The 26,569-nt window shown below is 46.4% G+C and overlaps 1 protein-coding gene across 17 annotated transcripts in view; it reads left to right on the top strand.

Moving 5' to 3' along the window:
• Positions 1-26,569, top strand: part of FBRSL1 (fibrosin like 1) — a 503,927-nt gene that overhangs the window by 399,474 nt on the left and 77,884 nt on the right. For 12 of the 17 annotated variants that reach the window (XM_036393034.2, XM_036393041.2, XM_036393046.2 and 9 more), the window contains one exon: positions 9,762-9,815. The exons of 4 other annotated variants lie outside the window; for them this stretch is intronic. In XM_036393034.2, the coding sequence (XP_036248927.1) occupies positions 9,762-9,815 (54 nt within the window). Of the gene's footprint in view, positions 1-9,761; positions 9,816-26,179; positions 26,223-26,569 lie in introns of those variants that run through there. One more of the 17 variants, XM_036393047.1, reaches the window with a different exon arrangement.

A 26,569-nucleotide genomic window follows, 5' to 3' on the forward strand; every position in this document is an offset into this window, starting at 1 on the left:
ACTGTGCACACACAGACACAGACTGTGCACACACACGGACACAGACTGTTCACATTTACACAGACTGCACACACACGGACACAGACTGTGCACACACGGACACAGACTGTGCACGCCTACAGTGCACACATGGACGGCGCACACACACAGATTGCATTCACGCCTCACGCACACCTGCCACGCAGACACACCCCGTGCACCTGGATGCGGGCCGTGTCCGCACGGCCCCTGCACACCTGTGCTCGTGTGCGCGCCCAGCCAGCCGCGGGGCACGGAGCGGGCGCTGCTGCACACGCTCACGGCCGCTGCCGTTCACGCACCCGCGCTAAACTCGGGCTCACTCTCGCACCTCTCGCGTCCCCCGCCCGCGCGCTCCCGCGGCGCTGCCCCGACGGCGGGTCCCGCGCGCTCCCGCGGCGGGGCGGGGCGGGGCCGGGGCGCGGCGGGCGCGCGCGGCGCGGGGCCGCGCGTCTCGCGGGCGGATTGGCCCCCGCGGCGCGGGCGGGCGGGCGCGGGGCGGGGCGCGGCGGCCGCGGCCGCGCGGAGCAGTCGCGCCGCGGAGCGCCCGGGGAGCGGCACCGCCGCCGCGGAGCGGAGCGGGCTCGGCGCGGTGCCTCCCCGTCCATGCTTGGGAATAATGGCTACCGAGGCGTGAACCACGAAAAGAAAGAAAGAAAGAAAGAAACCAACCCGCCGCCGGGGGAAGCCCCTGGATGGGGCCGGGCTGGCGCTGCCTGCGGAGCTGAGCGTTCCCCTGCTCCCCTCCTCGGATGCCGGCCGGAGTCGCCGCCTGGGTCGCTTGCTTTTTTTTTTTTTTTGCTGGTTTTTGCCTTTTTTTTTGGTGCGTCTGTGGGCTTTTCACCCCTTCGTGTGTTTTTGGCCCCGCGGGTGATGGACCCGTAGCGCCGTCTGCGCGGCGGCTCCGGAGCTGAGCGGGCGCGGGGGCGCAAACTTTGAGCCTCGGGTTCTACCGGGGGGAGAGAAAAAAAAAAAAAAAACAAAACAAAAACCAAGGGGGAAAAATAAAAAGAAGAAAAAAAAGCGAGGAGACGCTGTGCCTGCAGCCCCAGGAAGAGCGGAGGGAAGGAGCGAGCGGCGGAGGAGCGCGGCGGGAGGAGGAGGCGGGGGCCGGCGGGACCCCCGGGGCACCTCCGGGCCGGGAGCCGCGTTGTGCCGCTGCGGGGGGGCCCCGAGCGGCTCCGCTCCGCTCCGCGCCGCGCCCGCCCGGCCGCGCCCGGAGGATCATCCCGCGGGGGCCCGGCGGGCCGGCGGGGCTCGCCATGGTCTGCGCGCCGCGCGGTGAGTAGCGGCGGGCGGGTGGGAGCCCTCCGGGCCGGGGACCCCCCCCTCTACCCCCGGGGACTTCTGGTCCCCTCCCCGAGCTCCGTTCCTCGGCAGGGGAAGTGTTTTCCAGCCGGGGAGCTGGCGGCTTTGCGGTCAGCCGAGGGGAGGAAATCGCCGTGCTTCCCGCCGGTGTGGTGGTGGCTCCGTGCGTGCGGTCTCTGTGTGCTTCTCTTTTTCTTCTTTCCCTCTTGCGCCGTTCTCGGTGCAGCGGGAGAGGTCGGTTCGGTTTTCCCGGCCGCGCTGCCGCCCCCCGCCAGCCCCGATGGCTTCCTCGGGGTGGTTCGCTCCGCGTTCTCCCGAGCGGGGGTCGGGATGCGGAGGGGCAGGAGCCGCTCGTTGCCCATTCCCGGAGGCGAACCGAGGAGCTCTCCGAGGAGCAGAATTATGGAGGGGTTTTTTTTGCGGGAGAAACTGGGTGTGTTTAAATAAAACAGAAGACAAGAAAGAGGCGCAGCAGCGCGGAGCTGCTTGGATGCGATGCGCTCCCGAGCTGCCTTTTTTTTTTTTTTTTTTTTTTTCCCACCCTATTTCTCACATTCCTCCAGTGCGACCGCATCCCCCTTCCCACCCTCGCGGGAGCGGGAAGGGTGAATAATAAATATTGGAGCTCTGCCTTCTCCGGGCGGCAGCTCCGGAGCCGGGGCAGCGCGGGTGACCCGGCGGACGCGGCTGCTCCCACCCGCGGGTGGCCGTGGCGGTCCCGCTGCGCGGCTCCCTGCGTGTCTCGGTGGTCCCCTTGAGCGGAATATCGCGGCTTGGCTCTGTCGGGTGTTGCTGGCTGGCTGGAGCTGTAGCCGGCTGCCGGATGAGGCCGGTGTTGGTCTGGGATTTCTGGCTGTTGAAAACGGTAACAAACTCAAAAAATCCGTGCCCGGCGCTTTAACCCCTTCGGTGCGGCCACAGCCCCTCTACTCGCAAGGAATAGCAAGTCTGAAAATGGTCGTCGTGCTTCGGGCTTTTTTCCCCCTGTGTGTTTTGGCGTGAGAAATCGCCGCCGCTCCCGGGCCGGGCAGGTTGTGCGGGCCGGGCTGGATCGCGGGGTGCGGGGCTGCCGGGCTCCGCTCCCCTCCCCGCGCCTGCTGCGGGGCCCCTCTGCTCAGCCTGAATGAAAAATTTAATCCAATTAAGAAATTAAACCTTGTATGTTTAAAGTGACAAATTTGAGAAGGGAAGGGGGAGGCGAAATAAGATTTCCAGGTCACTGGTTAGCTAAAGATGGTTCGGAGAGAGAGCTCGGGAATAAGGTGAGGGCAGAGGGAAGGAAAGAAGGACCTTTTTAAATGGCAAAGGCTTGTTTTTCTCTCTGGAATTTAAACTGGTTTCTAGGCTTGTAAAATCTTCTTGAAGTTGCGAATTTATCTCAGGAGGCTGCTTGGCAGCTAATCTTCTCAAGGCATGTCCTGATTTTTTTGTAACGTTACAGTATCTGAGGTCCTTTTAACCTAATTTTGTAACAAAGATAATTTCTTGTTATGTAAGGTACTGTTCTGAATGATTGCTTTGGGTCTTGGAGAGCGTCCTTAACTGGTCTCCCTTGTGCCGCAGAAAGTGGAATTATTTACTTCGTTATCAATTCTTGAAAGAAAGCCTTGCTCAACTGGAAAAGGCTGCCAAGGTATTACAGGAAAACAGAGTCTTACCATTCTTCTTTCTAGAGAGTTAAATCTTTGGTCATCCCTGATCAGAATTTACTTCAGAGGTTTATGTTTATGTATAAATCCGATTTTCCCCACATACAGACTTACAAGGGTGAGCTGCTTGAATTATACACACAGCATTAACTTCCCACAAGTGGCAGGCTCCTAATGCTCTCTTCAAGAATTTCCTTCTTTGCTGACAGCAGTTCCCTAAAACTGCCCTGTGCTAAAGCCAAAAGGCACCAGCTTGAGATGCCTGATATTCTTTTCCAGTGGAGATTAATGCTATAAGACAAGGCAGGCAGTATTTTATTTAGCTGGATACCAAGTTTTCATTAGTATACAGTGGGGTTTTTTTTAAATTTTATTTTATTTGGAAGGGGGGGCTATTCTGAGTGAAACCTTAAGCCTTGTTTATCTGAGAGGGGCAGTCTGTTCTCATAAACAAATGAAGCAGTAAAATATATCCCAGTGTTATTCTATCAGGACATGCAGTCATCTGCTGGACCTTGTGGCCTGGGCTGGCTAAATCAAATAGCAGTGTCACACGTAGCTCTGGTATTTTGAAGTTTAAAAAGGGATTGGAGTATGTCTCCAGTTCCAGTGACAAACTACAGATATTTAGCAGTAGTTGATACTTATTTTCCTCTGATTTTCAAGAATGTGCCATCTTAAAGCGTTAACTTTGAACAAGGGGTATAAATATTAGTGTTTGCTGTTGTGGCTTTTTAAAGTAAAACCTGGTGGGATGTTTGGTGGTGATATGTTGACAGAAGTGGCAGTGAAAAGGGCTGCATTCTTCAGCTGGCTGATCTGTGCTGTATGGTACTTCTGGAGAGCACAGATGTGTATGTCATTTTCTGCCTTAAATATTTTCTTTCTTTTTTTTTTCTTTTTTTTCTTTTTTATTCCACGATTTCCTGCATCCTTATGTTGAATTATACCACAATATGGTTTATGGTGTCTGGATACACTGGAATATGAAACAATCTTTTAAAATCCATTCAAATAAAATTATTTGTATCATCAAGTTAGGAAATATAAGATGCTTAATTTTAATGACTTTATGAATTTGCAAGATCTGAGGTCAGACAGGTATAAGAATGTGTTACTCCTTGCTTAATAGCATGTTTGAGGAAAGATTGGCATCACGCATCAGAAAAGGAAATTTTAGGATCTCCTGGAAGTTTTGGGGTTTTTTTTTATCCTTCTGAATAAAGATGGAAATTCTAAACTAGGTAAAGAAACATATGGTTTTACCAGAAATGATTTCCTAGACTGATCAATTACTAGGAGATGTAATGAGAAATATACTCCTTAGGGGGAGGAAGGAGGGATTGCCATTACATAATATCCCTTGGGAGAATTTCTGTGTCGCATAATGAGGTTGATGATGGAGCATTTGGGGAAAATGCCTATGGATAGGAATTTGTTCTTCAGATTTCCATCAGGAAAACATATTACTGGGAAACAGGTTTGTTAGAAGTAGTACTGATATGTTAGTAGGTGGGTGCTTTGCCTCTATACACATTTCTTTTGTTCTCATAACTACTGTGTAAGAGATTAGGTAACTCTAAGATTGAAACATCCGCAGAATGAGAGATGCCAGTGAATAATTTCCTCATTTACTTAACACCAAGGGTAAACCATTAAGGGCTTATGTTCTGTTCTAGGCTTTGTTAAATTATTTCTGTTTGTCTATTGAAAATAGGTCCTGAGGAGAAGTAAATCACTAGCCTTAATGGGGGAAACTCAAATTACCTTACCGTCATGCTGATGAAAATGAAATATATAGAAACATATATAGGTGATGTGTGAATTCAGCAAAACTTGGTGGCTGGACACATATTTTCAGTGTCTTTGTGATATCCTGAGGATCACCTAGCAGTTGTCTTTCAGACGGAGAAGCAAGCCCTTGTTAAAAGTTACTTAAATAGAGTTCTTACTCTTTTAGTAGCAGTTGCCTTCAGGAGGTAAATAATCCATTTCCACACACCTGCCCTCCAGCACTGTTGATGCCCGGAGTCCAGGGAAGCTCCTGGAGCCACAGGCTGGCCCAGAGGTGTTAAAACCAACAGAGGAAAAGGTGAACAACCTTAGCACCTCTGTCACTGCTGGGGAATTTGCCTAATTTGAGCTGCTCATTTAAAACCTCCAGTGCTGCTGATTTTACCAGTGTTTCAGATGGCTCGGCCAGCTTCTCTCCCTGGAGTTGCAAATGCGTTCCATCTTGGCGGCCCCCTCTGGTAGTCGGGTTGTGGAGGCGCAGTGACCCCTGACGGTGCCGGGGGTGTCGGGGGTGGGTCCCAGCTGGGCGCAGCCTGGGCTTTGAGGGGGTTTGGGGTTTTTGGGGTTTTTGGGTTTTTTGGGGTTCAGGTGCGGGGCCGGGAGCGCGCGGGGCCGGGCGCGCTCGGAGCGCGGCTGCGCCACCGTGTGGCCGCGGATGTGCACTGCGCCCAGGTGCGCCCCCAGCACCGCCCCGGCCGCGGGGGCTGCGCCAGCTCGGGGCACCTGTGTCACCTGTGTCACTTACCTGTCCTCAGCCGTGAGACCCTGCCCCAGCTCGGGGCACCTGTGTCACCTGTGTCACTTACCTGTCCTCAGCCGTGAGACCCTGCCCCAGCTCGGGGCACCTGTGTCACCTGTGTCACTTACCTGTCCTCAGCCGTGAGACCCTGCCCCAGCTCGGGGCACCTGTGTCACTTACCTGTCCTTGCCGTGAGACCCTGCCCCAGCTCGGGGCACCTGTGTCACTTACCTGTCCTCAGCCGTGAGACCCTGCCCCAGCTCAGGGCACCTGTGTCACCTGTGTCACTTACCTGTCCTCAGCCGTGAGACCCTGCCCCAGCTCGGGGCACCTGTGTCACTTACCTGTCCTCAGCCGTGAGACCCTGCCCCAGCTCAGGGCATCTGTGTCACCTGTGTCACCTGTGTCACTTACCTGTCCTCAGCCGTGAGACCCTGCCCCAGCTCAGGGCACCTGTGTCGCTTACCTGTCCTCAGCCACGAGACCCTGCCCCAGCTCGGGGCACCTGTGTCACCTGTGTCGCTTAACTGTCCAGGTTTGTGTCAGGGCTTGGCTTTCCAAGAATTAAGAACGTGGTGCTGGATTTGAGCACTGAGAGTTTGCATAAAGGAGTTAGTGATGTTTCTGCACCATGTAGAAACCGTTTCTGCACCGTTGCCATCAAGGGAATGGAAGATAAGTGCGAGTGATTCCAGTGTCAGGACTTGATTGCAAGTGGTGATTTTCCTTGCTGCCTGTCCTGTTAGGGCTTCACAGACAGGGACCCCTGCATTAACCATCTCAGAGGCACAGGCAGTGACAGCATCTCTCAAGGTAGCTAATGTAATTTTGAGTATAACCTGTGATTGATTGTTCTTGGAAACTTAAACTAGAATGATGGTGTTGGCATGGACATAGACAAATAGGTTCTTGAAAACACCCACTTGAGCCTTATATGGCTGCATGGGAAGGGTTAAAGATAAATGTGTGATCTTGAATACTATAAAAATAAACCTTCTTTTCTAGTGGGTGGTAAGAGGAGAGCTGGAGTTTACACGAAGCCAGCATTTCAAGGTGGCTGTTTGTGTTGTTACCAAAGATATTTCTAGCTTGCTTACAAAATGAGATTTTTTTTAAAATGCTTTTATTTTTGCAAGTACTCAGTCTAGCTTTTGTTCTAGTGGAAAAACTGTTACGCTTAAATTGCTGTGGAAGGTAGCTGCAAGATTTTTAATATTGAGTTGAAGCAGTCTGGGTACATTGTTTGCCATAATGTTTCTGTGGGGGGTAAAAAACATCTGTACATGGATGCTGTTCCTGCAGTAACTGCTATTCCAGAGGAGAATCAGGGACAATAATGGATATAAATCTTAGGGATTTTTTTTTCCTGGAGGAATCAACAATAAGAAGTGTTTAGGCTATTAAGATACCTGCAAGAATATCCTCACTCCAGAGCTGTCGGTTATAAAGTTACAGCGCATTCCGCCTTCAAAATGGTTGGAAATCCATCATAAATATCTCTTTCCCACATCCCCTCTATCTCCCTGGATGATTGGCTTTCTAGCAAAGCCTTCCGTAGAGGGTGTACTGTAATCCTTTTACGTTACTCCTTCAGTGCAGATTACGCAGCAAGAAATAATTAGGAGATTAATTTTCACCTGTCACTGCCAATAATAGATAACCTTGATACAGTGACAGGGCGAGGAATTTGTGGAGGGGGGAGCGGCAAAGCGTTTAACCCTGTAGTGCTTGCTGCGGGGACCAGGCAGAAAATGGTTGCCAGAACCATGACCTCGCTGCTGCCTGTCACGGGAAGGCAGAGCCGTGCGAGGCTCCTGGCTCCCCTGTCTCCCTCCCACGGATGCTTTGCCTTTTTCCGCGCGCTGTGAAATTCGCTCTGTGCCGCAGCGGTGCCACACGCGCCTCCTGCTAATCAGCCCCGAGCAGCCGTCGGAGACCTTTGTAGCTTAGGCTTTTAATTCAAATGCAGTTCTGTTGCTTTTCATGATTTCAATTCCCAATCTGACTGGTATTCCTAGGCTGCGAGGGAAAGGAGCGAACTAATGAAGATGGCTTCATTAGGCAGAGCGTGGTTTAGCCCTTGCTTCTCTCCAATAAATGCAGCTGAAAAAACATCCCAGAAGTAACTGGGGTTTTGGTCTTCAGAGAAAGCAGAGCTGAGGTGTTTCTGCTCCCTTTCAAAATTAATTACTAGCTCTCATCAGGTGAGCTTAAAAAAATGCAGCCTGTGCTCTAAGGCGCTGAAGGTAAATGGGAAGGGAAAAAAGCCACTCTTCCCCCCCCCCATACACACACCCTGTCTTTTTATTTTTTCTCTCTTTTGTGCTTAAGTTTACAATCTGTTGAAAATGTAATGGGAAACCAGCCTACAGAAAATGCCATTATTCATATCATCGTGAGCTCATTTATTTTATCTGCAATAGTAATGATAAGACAGACTGCTTGGCAATGCTGATAAGCTGAGAAATATCTTAGAGCTATTTGTAAAAGTTAAAGCAGATCTTGGTACTGAGAGATAGGGAAACTGATGAGCCTTTGGGCAATCTGCAGAACTGAAAGCTAATAAAGATTTTAATAGGAAGGCCTCATTAGGATTAGGGAGATCTATTATCTGCGATTTACACAACACAAACAGCGGGGCAACTTCAATTTTTGCTTCTTTGTTCATTAAATACTATTGCTGAATGTGAAGCCTTTTAACTGGGATCTGGATCTCTTCCTCTTCAAGGAGCCATCACCACTTGATGGTTGAGCAAAGATAAGAGGGGCAGCTGATGAGGGAATGTGTTTGGCACACAGTGCCAGCAAGCCCTCATAGTTGGGGACCAGTGCTTGTTGGAGGTACAGAAAGGCAGTTGATTGTAGGTGCCTGGGTGGCAGGGTTCTCCTTAGTGTCTTTTTTTTTTCCTCTTATGAACAGTATTTATAAACTTCTGGCCCTAAACAGCATATTTAGAAAGAAATTAACATGTTGTTGTGCTGGTTCCCTGGATGGTGGTGCTGAAATACTGCCCTGGATAGCCTGGCCACCCAGCTCAGCCTGGTGGAGTGGCTCCTTCATTAGTTGTGATCACCTCATGGATCTGTTCTAGCAGAGGAGCTGCCTCCAGTGCCATTGGGGGTGCTATAGTAGGAGTATGTGCCATGGGTGACCTGATCCAATGGTTTGGTAGTTACACTCAGGACTGATTTTAGCACCAGGTGCATTCTTAGATGTATGATGTAGGAAACCTCACTTTTTGAGGTTGTGCAAACACCTCATGGCTCAATGGCTTTAGTCCTCATATGTAACACAGTGTGTAAGGTGCATGTAAGCTGCTGAAAGGACATTTGTTTACCTGGGTTTACAGATGTAGTTAAATTTTTTTTTGAAGGACCATCCAGGCATTTTTTGTGGTTGAAACTGAATTGTAAAGCAGGAGCAGAGCTGAGCTGGAAAATTCTTTGGTTTGCATTTAAGGTTCAAACCACATTGTAATCTGATTCTGCTAAACTGCAGGTGAAACCATTTTAACACACAGGTGCTGAGATCCAACTGCACCTCTGATGCAGATAAAGAGTTTTGTTAGGTGATACCCATGCTGGATGTGAGAGGCCACGTGTGACCACACTTGTCTTTGGGAGCTGTCTGTTTTCTTCTCTGTGTGGAGCACACATGTGTACAAGAGTCTTAGCTTCTCTCCATTTTCACAGCACAGACCAGCTCCCCTGCTGCTACTGGGTCAGATAACCCCAGTGGCACCTACAGTAACATTGCATCCATGGAACAGTAATGCTTGGAAAGGATGTATCTTCAGCTGCCTTTAATATGACGTAGCAGCCAAAACCCAAAAAGGACCACAGCACCACCAGCCTCAGAGAAGTCTGTTCCAGACTGTAGTTTGAGTTCTGCTGGTTCAAACCAGTGCTTTCATAGGGTCTACAGTGCAATGATGGATTTAACTCCAAGTATTCCATCCTCCATGTGCTTAAGGAGCTCAGAGCACCCTCCCCTTGGCACCAGCAGTGTGGAGACTGATGGGCAGGGCTGGGAGCACCTCCTGCCCAGGACTGAAATGAGTTCCTCCCAGTGGGTTGGTGTCAGTCTGTTGTACCTTGTCTGTGACCACTCACAGGTTCTGTCAGCCAAGCAGCGTGGCCTCCGAAGGCAGTAGCGCTGTTTGCACCTAACGTGTTGCTCCAGCAGGGCTGCCATTTGAGAAGTTTCTGATATTTATGTTTGATATGAATGAAACTTTTTGTTTTGTCTGTAGACCGCAACGGAACTGGAGCTGACTCGTATCAGGAGTGCCTTGATAACAAGCAAGGTATGAGATCAAGTCTCTCCAACATGGGCACTTGGGACTGATTTAGCTTGGTTTCTTGCAGCTGAATTGGTTGCTGTCTCTGTCTCTCTCACTCTGTCTCCCTTTTTTTCCTCCCTCTTTTTTTTTTCCCCCCACTGTCTCCAAGCCAATTCACTGTTAACAGTTCCATGTCAGCTAACCTGTTAGCTCAGGGTCTCATTGCACATTTGTGATAAGTCTTCTTGTTTCTAGCACCCCAAACCCTCAGCTATTAATAGAGGAAGTGGGAAGGTTGTAAAACAGAAGTAGCATGTGCAGTTGCTTGCAGCTGTCTTCTTCCTCGAGGTTTAGTTGCACAGCCAAGCAGAAAAATATTAAAGTTGAGCTAAGGAAAGGCACGTGCTAGGCTGGGTTACCTTAACACCAGACATCCTGTTATCATTTGTGTGCTGACATGCTGCCTCAGACTTGTCCAGCCTGCTGTCTTCTCCCGTGCTAAAGTTGGTAAGAGCTGCAAACATCTCTTGTGATTTACAAGAGAGTGGTGATGGTGAAGGAGGAATATATTATCCTTTTGCTCTAAACCTGGAAACAAGAGTCACATCAGTAAAAATTATAAAAAGTACCTTGGAAACAGGACTTCAATGGCAAAATCATGGATGTTGGATTTAGGAAAAGGGCTGGTGTGTTGTGTTCTGCTCAGATGCCTCTCTGAGAACTGCAGTCAGAAGTGCCACTCCATCTCTGTAGCCATGTAGTAAGTGTTGAACCTGCTGGTAATCAGGGAGCATAAGCACCCTTCAGTCCAGAATATCATTTGTCATAAGCCGCAGCAGAGAGATAAGAGGAAATGCTTATCCTAACCAGGTTATAGGCATCAATTACAGGTCAGCTTTTACCCTGCTGTTGACCCAGATCTGTGACAGTAGCTAGAATTATCATTGCCTGAAATTCTGATCCTTCTTGCGTAGTTTTCTAAAGTAGGACCAAGAAACATAAAAAACCTGTCCCAATTTTGGTGCTTGCTTGGGTTTAATTTTCCACAGGTGTCTCTGCTTTCAGTATCCATCAATCAGTGTTACATGTGCTTTAAGTCAAAGCTGCCATGAAGTGCATCTCCCCTTGCTTGTTGTTGGGTTTGGGATGGGATTATTTGGGGGGCGGGGGTTGGGTTTTTTTGCTTGTTTTATTTTCCTTCTCTCAAAAAAAAGAGAAAAAAAAGGTACATTGTTCCTTTGGTGGCCTTTAAGGTCATCTTTTTCTTCACTATTTTCCTCTACTGACTGTAGTAAACACCTAATCATTGCTAAGCTTTCATTTCAGAAGTTACAACTGGAAGACTAATGTGGAAGAACTGTAATCAATAATGGCAATTCTTATTAGATTAAGTGTAAAAGCCTTGTAGACCAGTGTAATTCAGGAGGCTCCTTTGATAGATAATTTGTTCTTAGGAAGAACAGTTTTCTCCAGTAACATTTTTCTCGTTGGCTGGGGGAGGCTGATCCACTTGTCATTTTGTAGAAAGCAATCAAGTTTCAGATTTAAAGAAAAATGAGTATTCTCATTTTTGGAAACTAATTGCGGTCCCTTTGATGTGCCAGTTACCCTGATTTATCTGACAGGTGGTATTAAATGGCATTATATCCATTACTTTCATTTGTCTGTTAATACTCCAGATTTTTCTTGTAGTGTTATAGGTTTCTTGGCTTCACTGTTACACATGAACAAACTGTGTCATTATAAGTACTTTCAATCCAGTATGGATTGGATCTGGTTTGGGTAATTTACCCTGTCCATGCTGCATCATGGTGTTTAAAGCAGCAACCTTTAAGAATGCAGAAGTTTAAAGGAAAAAGTATACTCAGTAACTTGTAGTGAGTCTCTTACTGACTCCGTTACATTTTTTGAGCGTGCCTTAGAGTTGAATCCACCATTTGCAACAATTTACAGAATATAAAATGCATAGCTGACAGTGGACCCATAATTTTGGTTGTTTCTCTTACATTCAAAACAAAACAGCACCAAAGGCTGAAAGTAGCGGTGGCTGTTTAAAAGTATTAAATCTTCAAGCTATGTGAAATGCTATTGCCATGGATTCCTTTTATAACAGCATGCTTGTCTCCTGGAAATTATGCTATAATGAGGTTTGGTTTATATATTTTACCCCTCTCCTCATTAAAGTGCTGTCTCTCAGAAGAAGCGCTTTGTGTTTTGAAATACTGCGCGGTTAAAACGAAGGCAGGTTTATAACGATTTAATGTACTTGGGAGCCAAGGTTTTGCAGCTTTATGGCAAAGATGTTTTAACAAAGGGCTTTATGGTAAGGGTGTGCTGTATTTTAGTCAGGCAGTTGCTCGGGGGAAAATTTTCAGTGTGAGCACGTCACAACAGCAAGGAGAAATTCAGAGGGAAGCAGGCTTCTGAGATCCAGTCGCCAGCTTGGCTGGTATTAAGGCTTAATTCTTTGCAGTTTCAAGCCCTGATTTTTTTCTTTTTTTGTCTTTGATCTCTTCACTCCAAGACAAAGCCTTGTGCCATATAATGTAACACCACAAGCAGGCCATTTATGCTTCCCATTTTTGTGCTTCAAGGTAGGCTGCAGGAGAGTGTGCTGGGAACAGCCACAGGTGGGATTATTACACCCTCTCAGAATGGAGCTTGCTTTTTCAGCCTTATAACTCCAATATTCATTATTAAAATTGTACCCTAAAAGCGAGGCATTTTCTGAGTGTTTGTGGTTTGGAAGTAGAGGGGGCAGCAGTTCAGAGCAGTTGCCCATCCACTGCAGCAGAAGACGTGTCCTGGACCTGCCTGTTTCTCTGGGATACACTTAATATTCCATGGTTTCCTGAGAGCCAGGGGGTTCTGCCATGGAAAACAGGTATAAGATTACTACCAGACATAGTTGTTTCTGGAGCTTCTCAATAGGAACTCACTGTTATAGTTATTAAAACAGTGCTGGTGTAGAGGTTTAGGCAATGAAAAGCCCTCAGAGAGGGCTCTGGTGGCAGCCAGGAGATGTCACCTCTCATCCTTGAAACAGTGTGTAGAGAAATTGAAACTGCTTCCAATGTTTCATGTTATCCTGTGTAGCACCTTCTCTTGTTCATAGAAAATGGTGTTTTACTTTGCTTGAGCAGTCTTCTCTGTATCCCTGTGCCCTCAGGTGGGCTGGTAATGGGTATTTTGCCCTAGTGGGCTCCAGGTTCCTGTTGGAGGACCCAATACCTTTCACTTTTCCTACTTGTCCTGAGGAGTATTTCCCCACAGGTGAATTAAGTGGTATTTTTCCAAGATGAACATGGCTTCATCTTTTTGATGGCACTACTAACTCTTTCTGCTTTTCTTTGGATTTGTTACACCGCTTCCTGAGTTCAGTGTTGCTTGCTGCTGATGGATTTTGTTAGCTCATCTCAAGAGGCAGGATGAATGTAATTTGGAGCAGTGTTTGGGGGCCAGGAGGAAGCATGGTTAATATTGACAGGGATCAAAATGTGGCTGCAGTTGAGCCAATAGACCTCTGTCTGAGGTGATGGAGGACTTGAGTGCTCCTCCCCTGGGTTTGTGCTGTGAGTGGATCCCAGCTGAGCATGGGTAGGATGTCTGTACCATCAGGCTTGATTTTGAAGTAGTGGCAATAAACCAAAGACTTTTTCATCCTGTTTGCAGTCCCCTGGGCTGTGCAGTCCCAATGTGTGTCATCTTCTATTAGTCTCGATGCAACCAATGACCTTGTTTGTGTGAGCACATTAAGCACAACATTAATAGCTAATTTGACTACTTTGGATTCAGACAGGCTGCAATCCATCACCTGAACTCTCCTGATAGCAAATATGCTTGGATGGGATTAAGGAGAAAGGATAAAATGCCTGCTTGGGCTATAACTCTAGGAAATTGGAAAACTGCTTGTGAGCCTGTGTAGCTGATGTAACTGTAGCACTTGGTGGAAGCGTGTTCTTCACTGGGGGAAAAAAAGCTGCAAAAGTGAGAAGTGTGTGGTCTTCACAGATGTTTGTTCAGCCCTCTTCCTGCCTCTCAAATACTGGCATGGCAAACGAGACCACCACGATACAGAGGCATCTTTTAGAAGATGTTGTTGGGGTAAATTCTGACCTGTTCCAGTTCTTGGATCCCTTTTGATCCCTAGCAGGATCAGTTTCAAGATGGCAAAGATGAATTATGAAGCAGATAAATAAAAATGGCAGCCTGGCATATAGCTGGACTGGAAAGTGCGGTGAAAATAGTTCTGTCACTGAACATGTTATTTCCATTAAATGTTTTGAGATTTAATATTGATTTCAGTGAAATTACCCTTGAAAACAGATTTCCTCCAAAACTTTTTTTTATATATATTTGTTTTGGAACTATTTTAGGAGGCAGAAAAATGAAACTCCAGCTTCAAACAGTTTTTATGTTTTGAAATGGGCTTTTTTCACTGTATGAACAATTTTTAAAATATTATTGTTATTTGTATTCCAGTCATGCCTGTGCACTCTAGTTATGGGCTGAACGTCATTTTGCCAACCACAAGGCAGACTGGGGGGGATCAGTTTCTGCCTGAAAATGCTTTGGGCATGTATTCCTGACGGGCTGCATTGATTGCCAGTGCCTATTTGAAGAAAAACCCTACAACATTCTCATTTTACAATATGTTGGCTGCCTTTTTGTTTAAAGAATTATAAATAAATCAGCAGATTTTCCACAAAAACACATATGCTTTCTTCCTGATGAGCACGATGATGCACCAAGAATCCTTGCAAGAGGCCTTAAGTTTCCTTCAAGTAGAGGGGTAGGGCTGAGGTTGAAACTGAAATTTTAAATAACTCTCTTTATTGAAAAGGATGCTGCTGGATCCTTATTAGCAGAAGAATTGCCATTCTCTGTCTAATTTTTTTTTTTTTTTGCCAGCATGGGAACAAAGAAAGAAAGGAGGAGGCAGAATAAAAGCCTGTGTGAGTGTACATACAGAGGCTGCAGCTCTCTAGACTGGTAATGGTATCTGGAAAGGGTCCAGGCTGTTGTAAATATGAACTTTTGTCAATATTCCCCAAGCTTCTTTGGACTCTAGGGTGGGCTTTATTAGCTGAAGGTCACACCATTGTGCTGTCTCCCTCTCCTGAGACCTCTGATACCTTCCTGAAAGGACAGCCCATTATCCCTGGGCTTAGAAGCCAGCTTTCTCTTCAGTGGCGCTGAAGCTGATAAGCTTAAGAGGCATATTTCATCCCCCCACTGCTGCTTTCAGGAAACAAACAGTGTTTATCATTCCTGATTAATTCCAGTTGAACAAAAAAATAAAATAGAAGGCATGTGTGTGTGCACACGTGCACAGGGACACAGAGATGAATTTTTTTTTGAGGCTGTTCTTGTGTAAGGTCAGCTCATGGCACCGGCCACAGTCAGCAGTGTCTGGAGCTTTGCTTTTCCTGGGTGCTGTGTCCAAAGGTGGATTTAGTAACATGAGAGGATCCCAGGCTGCAGTGAGTGTGAGGAGAAAGGGGTGGAAATGGGGATGGGGTAGCAGCAGCCTGAGCATCAAGGTTGGAATTGATTTGTGGCAATTAAGCATTGAGGTCTTCGAGAGCAGGCCCACCTGCTGGGAGATTGGCTTTCCATCACCTGGGGAAGATGAATGGCCCCAGGAGAAGAAGGGGCAGGGATTTTGTACTCAGCTACCTGAAAAGAATCCTAAAACCACCATATCTCCCTTTGGTATCTCGCAGCCCTTTTTATCACAGCTCAATCCCTTTGCTGGGAGTTGTATGCAAGCAAGTTGGAAGATAAAACTGCTATTTGCTGCTGCTTTTTCCCCATTTCTCTTTGGCTCTGGCTTGAAATTTGCTAGGAGGTGTCTTACTGACTTTCTTCTTAGTCCTCTCTCAGTAGGACTGTGTTCCTTACATGGCTATCAGTTTCCTAGGGATTTTTTTCCCCTTGTACAGAGATTCAGAGTGTGGAATTAATAACAATGAATAACACATGCAACAAATACCATATTGCCCCTCTGTGCTGATGCAGTATGGAAAGCAGCCAGGTCATGTGTCCCGGTGGCCAGGTCACCCACCCATATTCTGTGTGCTCCTCTCCAGCATGCCCTTGATGGGCAAGGCACCTCACCTGGCTGTGCATCTTGAGGTTCTCAAGTGGAAAATGAGAGTAGTGGCACTGTCCACAGTCCTGTTTGTTTGGATGAATGTGCAGCTGCAGCCCAGGTCAGGTCTTTTGGTCACAGCCCAAGTTGTGTCATAGATCATCTAAGTAACGTGTGTTGCATCAAATTTTTATTTCACTTCCAGCATGGGCTGTGTTTAAACCAGATTCTTGGTGCTGAGGTTTCAACTGGCTTCATTTCCTGCACCAGAACAGAGATGGAACAAAATTTTAAAACTATTTTGCAAACCTATATTCACTTTTTACCAGTGAGGACCATATTTAAAGACAGATTTTGGTATTATGGCTCCAGTGCTAACATAGACAGGGTCTGATGGGAAAGGTTGTAAAATAATTGGGCTATTGATCATGTTTGGGGAGAAAGAAATTTCCATAGTAGATTTCAAACTGGAATAGCTCTGAAGGTTTGGCTGGCCAAAGCCAACTAGCATTTCTGATTTAAAATTGCTATGGTAGCATGCAGTGGAACAGTGGGCCACAACTAGCAATTTTTCAAAGGTAAACTACACGAGCCTTTGTGAATTGGGGCACTTACTTTTGTGAATTGGGTTAAACTTGTCATTCTTCACATGAAATAGAGTGTATTTAAGTTTTAGATGAGAACCTCCTTAGATATACTACAGACTCCTTTCTAAGGGCAAAGTAGATTTGAGGGAGATAATTATCTAGTAATCTCAGTGAAAGTTGCATATATGGTTCTTTCTCCAGATGGGTTAACATGGTGGAAAGATTTTTATCAGTCCAGTCGTGCACCACAGACTTCAGTAGCATATGTACTTGCCTGGACCCCGAGTTTAGTGATAAGTGAAATGTTAATATGTGCTTGGCAGAGCAAGCTCTTAATTTCCCTTAAAATGGAGGGGGCAGAAATGATCTCATCGGACAAGATGTCTTTGGGCTACTGCCCACTGTTAGGTATGTCCTAGACAGGGTTTATTTACTTGGTGTAGGCAGATTATTTCCCTTTCCCTCCATAAATCTGGCCTGCGGTAACTGTTAGCAAAAGAGCTTTCCACCTCCTGTATTGCAGGAAGCATTTAAGCTCTTGTTGAAATATGAAGCTCCCTTCCTTTATTAAAATTAAGAACCACTTTCTCACATGGCAAAGTGATAATAAAGACTGAAATTGGATCTATAACTTCATGAAAAGAAGAAGAATTTTTTTTAAGACAAATCATGCATGGTAATGCCTTCATTGTTCTCTCGCTGTGTTCTTTGTATTGCTTAACTCCCTGCGAACAAAGAACCCATAACTGGAATTGTAAAAATAATCCAAGCATTTAAGTCAAAACTCAAAAGGCCCTTGGGAATCTCGTGCGAAGGTGTGCCCTTGAAATGGTGGTTTGTGAATTGTCTGAACAGGTTTGAACATCCTGGCCCTGAGGAAATCTCTGGGAATTCTGCTGCTGACTCCAGCGGGGTCGGGATTCCGCGCTCGGCGCTTTGTGCCGGGCATTGAGCGGAGCCGTCTTTCAGCCTTTGAGAAACTCTGACTCCCTCCTCACGGGCAGGCGGGAGATTTTCTACTTGGTTGCACTCGTGAATTCTAGTTAAGGGAATTGCTTTTGGTCCCTCCATCTTTGTCACTTACTTAAACAAACATGCAAACTGGAAGCATGCAATTGCCCAAGCTTCAGCAGCGAGTGCCTCCTCGAGATCTCTTGTTACTGATCTAGAACTTAAACTGATTGGGAAAGTGGCTTTAAGATGAGGTTCAGTCATGCTTAAATGAAACCAATTGGGCAGAGAGATGAGAAATTTTACTCGTACTTGGTATTCAGGTGTCTGAACCCAGCTAGTTTGAAATATGAAGGTTTGGTACCTGAGCTTGAACACAGATCAGTAGGGAGGTTGTAAATTGAAGCAATGAGTGTTTCTTCAGCAGTTTATTGCAAACTAATGGGGTTTTGAAAATACAGGGCTGTCCAGGGTCAAAGTCACTGTGAAAGAAAGGTACTTAAATAAACAATGAGGGAATTAGTCTGAAATTTGCATGGAGACTCAGATAACCCGGGCCCTTTAAAACCTGATTGAACATAGATTTAGCCCTGTTGAGGAGGAGACAGGGCCACAGGACCTCTCCCAGCCCCTACTACTTCAGTGACTGATCAGATGTCTCATCCCTGCCAGGGTATTTGAGCAAACCAGTGGTTTGTCTGGCTCTGATTGTTGTACATATGGGCATTATCTTCCTGTGTCATGTCACAGTCCAGGGAGAGGAGGGGGGAGTTACCAGAGTTAGAGGGAATTTCCCCATATCCCCCATCTTCCACATTCATGGTGCAGTGGCCAATGACATCATCTGTTGCTCAAGAACTGCTGTTGATGAAATAAACTCCGTATTTAATGAAAACCAAAACCCAAAGAAACCATATTCCCCAGAAACTTGATCCAGGGCTCCAAGAAAATTGTTACACTTCAGTTGCCTCATCGTAATTCTCCATCAAGAGAAAAAGTTAAGGAAAAATTACTAGAGGAAACTTTCTGAGCTTTCAGCAGCAATATCCCACAGACTTTTGTTCATCCAGAGTAACCCCACAAAGCTCAACAACCTGGTTTATAGTGAACTTGTTTTTAATTTATGCTAGTAAAATTAGGTCCAAAATGTGAGCTGTTGTTGCTGGAAGGGGGAGTTGGAAAGCTACATCCCACGTATCTGATAAGAGCTTACTTAGACTTCCCTGCCACTCAGGATCACAGAAATGTTGCAGTGGCAGAAAGATTGGCTGTAACCTTTCTGTGTTTAGCTGTAATGGAACGTGCAAAAGCTTGAACATTTCTGGAAGGTGCCTGGAGAGGCCTGGCCCTTGTGTCAGCAGGAGTATGCATTGAAAGCTGCTCAAGAGAGGGACATTTCTTAGAATAGTTTGCAAAAAGTAACAATCACAGCCCAATGTGGACAATCAGAGAATATTAGAAGTTATGTTAAAGAAAATGGTTAATTTTTCCCTACTTTTCTTGCTCAAAAAAGAAGCTTGGTTGTTCCTCAACCTTGTAGCTGTGTCTTGAGGGCTTTCCTTAATGAGCCATCTCCTTCTGTCCAGTATGGAAAGAAAAACAAAAGAGTTAGAGACCTCCCTTTGTCTCCATGTGATTTTAATCTGATTCATTCATTCCTAATCATCTTGAAGGATTATAAAAGCAAAACCTGTTAAATCTTGATTCTTACTTCTTTTCTTTCTCTCCCAAACATAATCATTTTTCTTTTATCATGTTGCATTTCTTTGCCCGTGAATCAGCTGCCTTTTTATTTTTCCCCTCTATAACAAAGTCGGGAGGGAGGGAGGGAGGGGGCGATGGGAGCGCTGCTGCCTTTGATTCGTTCGACACACAAGTGTTCCTTGGCCTTTCATACCCAGGAGTGGATGCAGCTCTTGAACAAATTGGACCTACTTGTTTGCTGGCCTAGGCCATCTTGTTATCCAGCCAGCTGTGTTTTGATCTTGGAGGGCCATTTGAAGATTAAATTGAGACATCTTTTGTTACTATTAAGTGCAGTAATTAAATCAGCTCAGTGTTATTTAAGTGTGGAAAATGTCGCTTTGCTGGCCCATGGGTGTCTGAAGTTGCCATTAGACAGCTGTGTTGCTTCCAGTGCTAATGATGAAGAGGTAGGAGAAAAGAGCCAAGTGCTCTCTAAATAATTTTCACCTCTCTCTGGGTTGTGCTGGATCCCCTCCCCACCTTTTTGTGTGCCGTTTCTCCTCAGTCTCCTCAATTCACGAAGAAGAAGGTTTTTGAGAGGGAGCTCGAGCTTTGTTGGGTGGAGAGCTGGCAGCGAGTGCCCAGTCCTGAGCAGAGGGGTGGAACAGTGTGGGTGAAACATGCTGAGCTCTCTGGATGGCAGCTGCTGCCCCATCTCTGAGTTTGCAGTTGTTGGCTGTGTGAACAACAAAGGGGCTGACCTAGCAGGGTGGATCTAATAAATGAGCAAAGTTGACTGCCTGCCCCCCTCCCTCTGTGGTGGGAGTCTGCCAGTCAAGTCAAGCACGGCGAGTACATTTGTTCCCATGGGGGTCATTGTAATACAATTTGCTGGTGCAGGCTGGCCTGGCTGTGAAGTGGTGGCACCTGGGAGATGTGAACCCTGGCTCAGGCCAGGCCTGGTATCATTCAGAGGTCACCTGGGGCGTACTGGGGCAAGTCAGTTGTCCTTCCCCAGCCCCCTTTGCCTGCTGCTTGCTGAGCAGATTGCTTAGAGAGAGGTGGCTGGAGGTGATGATTGGCAGCAGGGAGCGGAGCAGACAGATGCTGCAAGAGAAAGTGAGAACCTCAGTGGGAAAGGCAGTTCTTCGGAGGTCAAGTATGTTTTAATGCTGGGTTAAGTTGCACAGCAGTATTGGCTCATTGCTACTGGCAGCACTGATCACTTGAGCGTTGCCTTACCCTTCCCATCGTGCCCTTTAGAGCCCTGCCTTACCTCCTGTGTGCAGATGAGCATTCTCCTTTTCTCCTTGCTGCTCTCCCTCCCTGGCAGGAGCGGCCGCCGCGCTCTGCCGAGGCAGAGTGTGCTGAGCTGCCAGCCTTCCTCCTCCTGAGCCAGCCTTCCTCCTCGTTAGCCTGGCCTCCCAGATGCACCGGGCTCTGGGCTCCCACCCCCAGTAATTGCCCAGCAACATCTATTTGCATTGCTCCTTACGCCCGCCGTGTTTTATGGAGGGGGAAGTGTGTTTGCACTTCGTGAGTGTTTCTGAGCTGTGGCAAGGGCAGGAGAATGGCAGATGGGTGGGGATGAGAGAATGGGGGAGCTGTGATGAATCTGTTTTTCTTACCTTGTTTAAAAGTGCCTGTTAAAATTCAGCAGCCGCACCTCCGATCAGCCTAATGGTGTCTGCCATGTTGCGAATACACAGTCATTAGTTGGTCCAATTCATGCATGCTGAGGTAGGAGGGTGATGTGAATGCAAAGGAGCTGCAGAGAATGGGAGCTGGGGGGGCAGGGGAAGGAGGGGGAGAAGCTTGGTAATACAGTGACAATGAAACATACGGTAGTCACACTGGAAAACTTTCTCCTTCATTAGCAGGGATCTGTTGAGTTTCTGCTCACATTAGGGTAATTAACACAAGTACAGATTGTTGAACATCTGTGCAGTTTAACTATATGGCCGGTTCCCAGGCTTTAAACAGGGCTGTGAGGAGCCAAATGCAAAGCAGTATGAAAAGCCCACACACTATTCATTTTACTGAAATTAGCATTTCTGGATGAAAGCTGATGTTGCACGTCGGCTATAAATTTTCTCTGGTCTGTTGCCAGGTTGGCTAATGATCTGAGGTTAGTGTTTGTTAAAAAAAAATTTAAAATTTGTTACTTTTAATATTCTGGAGGGGAAGTTTCTTAAAAGGCAAAACAAAAAGCAAGCAAAACAAAGCATATGAGTATATTATATGTAATGTTCTTCTAATCTTTTTCCAGTGGAAGCTCAGGAGGGAATTGCTGGTTCAGCCTCTCTCAGAGGCTCTTGGCTCCACGAAACTACCAAGGGTTTTTTAGTATTTCGGACCAAACTGCAGTTTTAATTTTCTAGCCTTGTAAATGCCTGGGAGGCTCCGCTTACTGTGTGTTGTAGATATGAGCTGTGTAAATGAAATGCAGAATTCTGTCTGCAGGATGGTGACTACACAGGTATTGCTTCTCCCTGCATCACCATATTTATGGACAGTCTTCTGCAGTGGTTATCCCAGAGGAGTGTTGTGTTGCTGTGGCTTCCTCTTTGCTCTTTTTACCTTGCTGAGAGCACACATTTTTTCTGCAGGTGGAATTAAGTGTGCTCAAGGCCAGGCTGGATGGGGCTTCGAGCAGTGTGGTCTAGTGGAAGATGTCCCTGCCCATGGCAAAGGGGTTGGAATTAAATGGGCTTTCAAGCCCCTTCCAACTCAAAGCATTCTGTGTTTCTATGAGTTGCTGTGAGATGGACAGCCCTTTTAGCTGGGACAACAAGTATTGTGCCATGTGTGCCAGGAAATTTTGATGGAGAAGATTTTTATGTGTGTGAAAAGAACAATCCTCATTAGCACTATTTTGTTCCTGCTGTTTTCACTGAGTAAAAAAATTTTGTTCATAGTGGAGTTTTTTTTAATGTAATCCCTGTGGGCTGATGTGAACAGAGCTGACCTTTGAAACACTATTTAAATTTTAAAAGGTTTGTATATTTTTTTGTTTAATTGGGAAAGGAAGGGGCTTGGTGTCTTACAGGAAGTGTTATTCTTACCAAGAGTGAGTGATTTGATCCTTCAGTTCACCCTCAGCTCCTGCTCTGTAATGGTTTATGCTCCAGCCCAGAATTTAGTTTGGCATCACTTGAAATTGTTGGTGAAACTGTTGCACTCACCAGCTCCTCAAAAGTCTGCTGGCAAACATCAGAAACTGTCAGAGCTTCATATTCTTAGTGACTAAAAAAACTTCTGGGACCAGAATCCAGTCTTCAGATTCAGTCCTGCAAATGTCTCAGCCTCAGGAGCACCACCACCCTTGTCCATGTAATTCAGCCTCATAAATGGTTTGTCATTGAAGGATCTCTCTCTGGGGTGAAGGTGTCCACACAAGACAGACTTGCTGAGTCATACAAAACTCTGGAAGTTCAGTTAAATATGTGGTTTATTTCTGAAGCACTAATTTAGTTTATCTAGTCCAAAATGAAATTTAGTCTGGCCTACTTACTTTTGTGATAGCTTTTCAGATAATTATGTGTGTATATGCGCACACAGGTGCACACTGGTTTAGTTAGGCAGGGGAAAACTGAGTGAAATGTTGAGCTGCATTAGACTTCTTACCTTCTCCACGAAGGATGTCAGAAGGTGGCAGGTTGCTTGGCCACAAGAGCTCGGAGAGCATCTGTTACAAGAGCATGACAGAGGGCATTGGCCCTTTCAAAGCAGGGCTGCAGTGAACTGAGCGCTGAGATTTCCTCTGTGGTGATCTTGCCAAAAGGGTCCTGGCTCCTTGGGTAAGAAGTGCTTGTTTAAAAATAAATTGGAAGAAAAAAGTATCCTTACTGTTACTGTTTGGGTTTTTTCCTGGACTCAATAATAGGGTTACTTTGAGTACTGGCAGAATAGTGTGGCTGAAGTTAATGAGGATGTTCAGTCTTAACCATGGTTAATACCTGTGCTCCATGGATTTGTACCCTCTGTGTCTCTGCTTGGATTTTATTTCATCTCATTCAAGGAAATTCCAGCTCTATGCAGGAGAGTCGTGCTCAGAAAAAAAACCCAAAGAGTGTTTCTGTTGAAATAAACAGAGAAACCTGGATTATTTTCACTGTTAGGTAAATCAGACTCACCTCTTTGGGTATGTGCAACTGACCATGGAACTAAAGGGCTTTTGTATCTGCAGATACACAGCCAAAATTAAACAAAATATTTCTTTATTAATGCCCTGTTCCATTTCAGCCCTGCTTTTTGAGAATATTTTCCACAAGCTGGACTTAAAATGCCAGAAAATGGCAATGGATCCAGAGAAGGGGTTTCGTGATTTTGGTAGATAGGAAACCTGCAGCTGGTGAAATGTGTCTGTCAGCCTTCAGCTACATGGCTGTATCTGAGAATGTGTGTGTAATGATTTTTCTAGCAGAATTTTCCAGTGTGTACTGGAATGCACTGAGAAACTTGAGGACATCATTTTGAAGGCCTCCCAAAGTTTCTTTGGAGTTTTCACTTCATGTATCACTAAGCCAGCTTCTGTGAAGCAGTGAGTTCTCCTGCTTTGAGCGGGCAGATGTATTTATTTTGATACCTAAAATAAGCTCAGCAAACTTGACACTGTTGTTTGTGAGGCTGCACATCCTGAGGATCTCTCAGACCTTTATCAGCCTCCAAACTGAGCGTGTCTCGCTAACTCTGCAGTTGCGTGGTTGGAATTATCTCCATTGTGTAGATGGGAACACTGAAGCAGATTGGAAATTACTTGCCCCAGGCCATCTAATGCTGACAATAGACCACACAGTCCCTCGGCCTCTTTCTGTGCCAAAACCATTCTCTTGTGTCTGCATATGGAAAAAACAGAGTAGGTCGAGCAGAGAGTGGTATTTGTTGTGATAACAATGTGCATTGGGTCCCAAAAGGCCACTGGACAGTGATGGATACATGGCTGTGAAATTAAAATCACCCAGAGATGCGCAGGAGGAAGGGCTGGAGTGGTCTTTGGGCAGGGGAGCAGGCAGGGAGGTGCAGGCAGCAGCACATTTGCATTCTCCTGTCAGGGAGCTGGAAGCTGCCACCGAGCAGTTTATACTCAGCCTGTGCTGGCCTTGAATTATGCATGACCAATTTATCATGCCCCCAGCTGAAAAACTAATTGTGTCCCTGGGATATATTTACTAGAAATTGTAGTTTGCTGTGCTGGGGTCCCCGGAGTGTCCGGCAGAGCAAACGACTGGGAAGTCAGAGCGTGTTCAGAGCAGGACTCCTGGCTCCGCTGGAGCCCCCGTGCTGTTGATAGATTTTTCACTTCGATTGCCTTTCCAAGGGTTTTCCCCCTCCTTCCTATTTTTTTACACTGCATTACACTTAATCGGGCTGCAGGAGTCCTTCCAGTAGTCTCCAGTATTAAAAAGCAAACGATGTGCCTGCAAAAAGGCAGTTTATTCAGGAAATGCCAGCCAGGTTGGGAGAAGGGGGCTGGTTTTCTCTGTGTGTGGTTTTACTCTTCTTTTTTTTATAAGCACAGTGTGGCTTCATATAATGTCTCCAATTACCGTGAACATCCCCTCCCTCCCCAGGTCTAGAGTGATGAGATTCCCTAATTACTGTCATTTGAGCAAGAGGTTCAGGAGGAGAGGATTTCTTTTCCTCATGCAGAGCTTGTGGGGTAGGCTGAAGCTTGCAAACTATTACCACCAGGTCTGTTGAAGGGACATACAGTGTCCCAAATGGAGTTTCTCAGTGGTGAAGTGACAACTGCCAAACCTGTATGAGGCTGTAAACCCCTCATGAGGTAGTGCTAAATCATAACCATCATCAGTGGGGGCGAGGTTTGAAAGGGAAGGAGGCAATTCACTGATAAATTAATCACCGAGTTCAGTCTGTCCTCCCCCACTTGTCACAGAAGGAGGATGTCAAGGAGTTAATCACAGTAAAGGAGTCAACAGTAACAAAATTCAGAGGCAGAAGAGCCCTCTGGAATCTCTTGTTCCCTTTCTGTTCCTCCTTGTCTGATCTGGTACAGTTCCACCACATCTCCAAGGTCACCAGGAGCTGTGCCAGCTCTGTCTGCATGGCTTCCCTGCTGGCAGCACAGGCAGGCCTGCTCCTCTGGGAGGCTGGGAGCCCCCAAGCCAGGGCTTAGGAGACAAGGATTGCTCTCCTGCCCCTCCACAATGGGCAGGAGCCTTTCTTTTGACCGTGCCAAAATGGGCTGTACGCTCCATGGCCAGGCTGGGCTGTCCCTCTGCTTTGCTGGGATTTACTGCATGTCCTCTTGGGAACAGAGCTGCAGGAGTGTGAACTGGGCTGGAAGAAAGGTGTTGGCAGAGGTGCTTTCTTAAATAAATTTAAGATCTATTTATGCAAACTGTTTGTAAAATGGGAAGTTGGAAGAAGTGAAGGTGGTTTTACGTAGTTTCTGAATGCCACAGATCTGGATCAGCTTGTAAACGTTCAAAAGCTCTCTACAGCTTACCTCTTTGTAGTTCCCCAAATTTGTATTCATCATCAATTCCCCAGAAAGATCTGGTGAAAAGATTTGTTCAGGTGACTACACGTCTTGCTGCAGAAAAAGTAGAGCAGATCTGCTGTGTGATGAAACCATGCTCCTCTTGGCTGAAATATGTGATACAACCAGCATAAAAGTGGATCTGAAGCTTGTAAGATCATTTCAGAGGGAAGGCATAAACAGGTTTGTCCCTGTATGCTGCCAACCAAAGCAAAACCACTGCAGAGTTCAAGGTTGGCATGAACTGCCAAATCAGGACTGCTCATAGTGTATCTCCTCAGACCCTGGTGAATGAGAAATAGTCACAAGTCAAGAGATGTCCTTGCAGATCCCACACTCTAAGGCTGCCTTGCTCCCTTGAAACTGCTGATCCAAAGAGCAGTGGGCTGGTCATGGAGCTCAGTGGTTCAATGAGTCTGTGCAGAGGGACAAAGGAAATGCTTGAGCTGAGCTGTACAGTGTTTGTTCCAGTCTGTTTTTCTGGAGGATGTTGTAGCACTTATGAAATTACTGTACTTTTTGAACAGTGGGGAGAGCACGAGGCAGGCAGACTGGCAAAAGGATGGAGACCACTTCGATGTAGCAGCATTTGTACTGGTATGGAAAAGGTAGGGTAGCATGCATCACAGCATCTTTTGTTAGTTTTTTTTAGCTGTGGCAACTCAGTGTCTGGCTGCCTTTGCCCTTTAATCATTCAGAATGAAACATTTTAGTGAATCCAGGTTATGTTCCTTTTGCTGGTGGTTCTTGTTAGCTTGTTCATGATCTTGCTAGGTTTTAAATGCCTACAAATGTGAGTTCACGGATAACTTGAGTTGAGGGCAGCCATCCTTGGCACAGTGTCCTGATTTTTCCTATGAAAAATCTTCCATGTTTTGTTGTATTCCAGCCTCTGTTACCTTGTCATTATAAATAGAGGGGAAAAACCACTGGCACTGTGTTGCCTTGTGGATAT

This window comes from Molothrus ater, chromosome 18 (assembly GCF_012460135.2).
Source record: "Molothrus ater isolate BHLD 08-10-18 breed brown headed cowbird chromosome 18, BPBGC_Mater_1.1, whole genome shotgun sequence".
NCBI lineage: Eukaryota > Metazoa > Chordata > Aves > Passeriformes > Icteridae > Molothrus > Molothrus ater.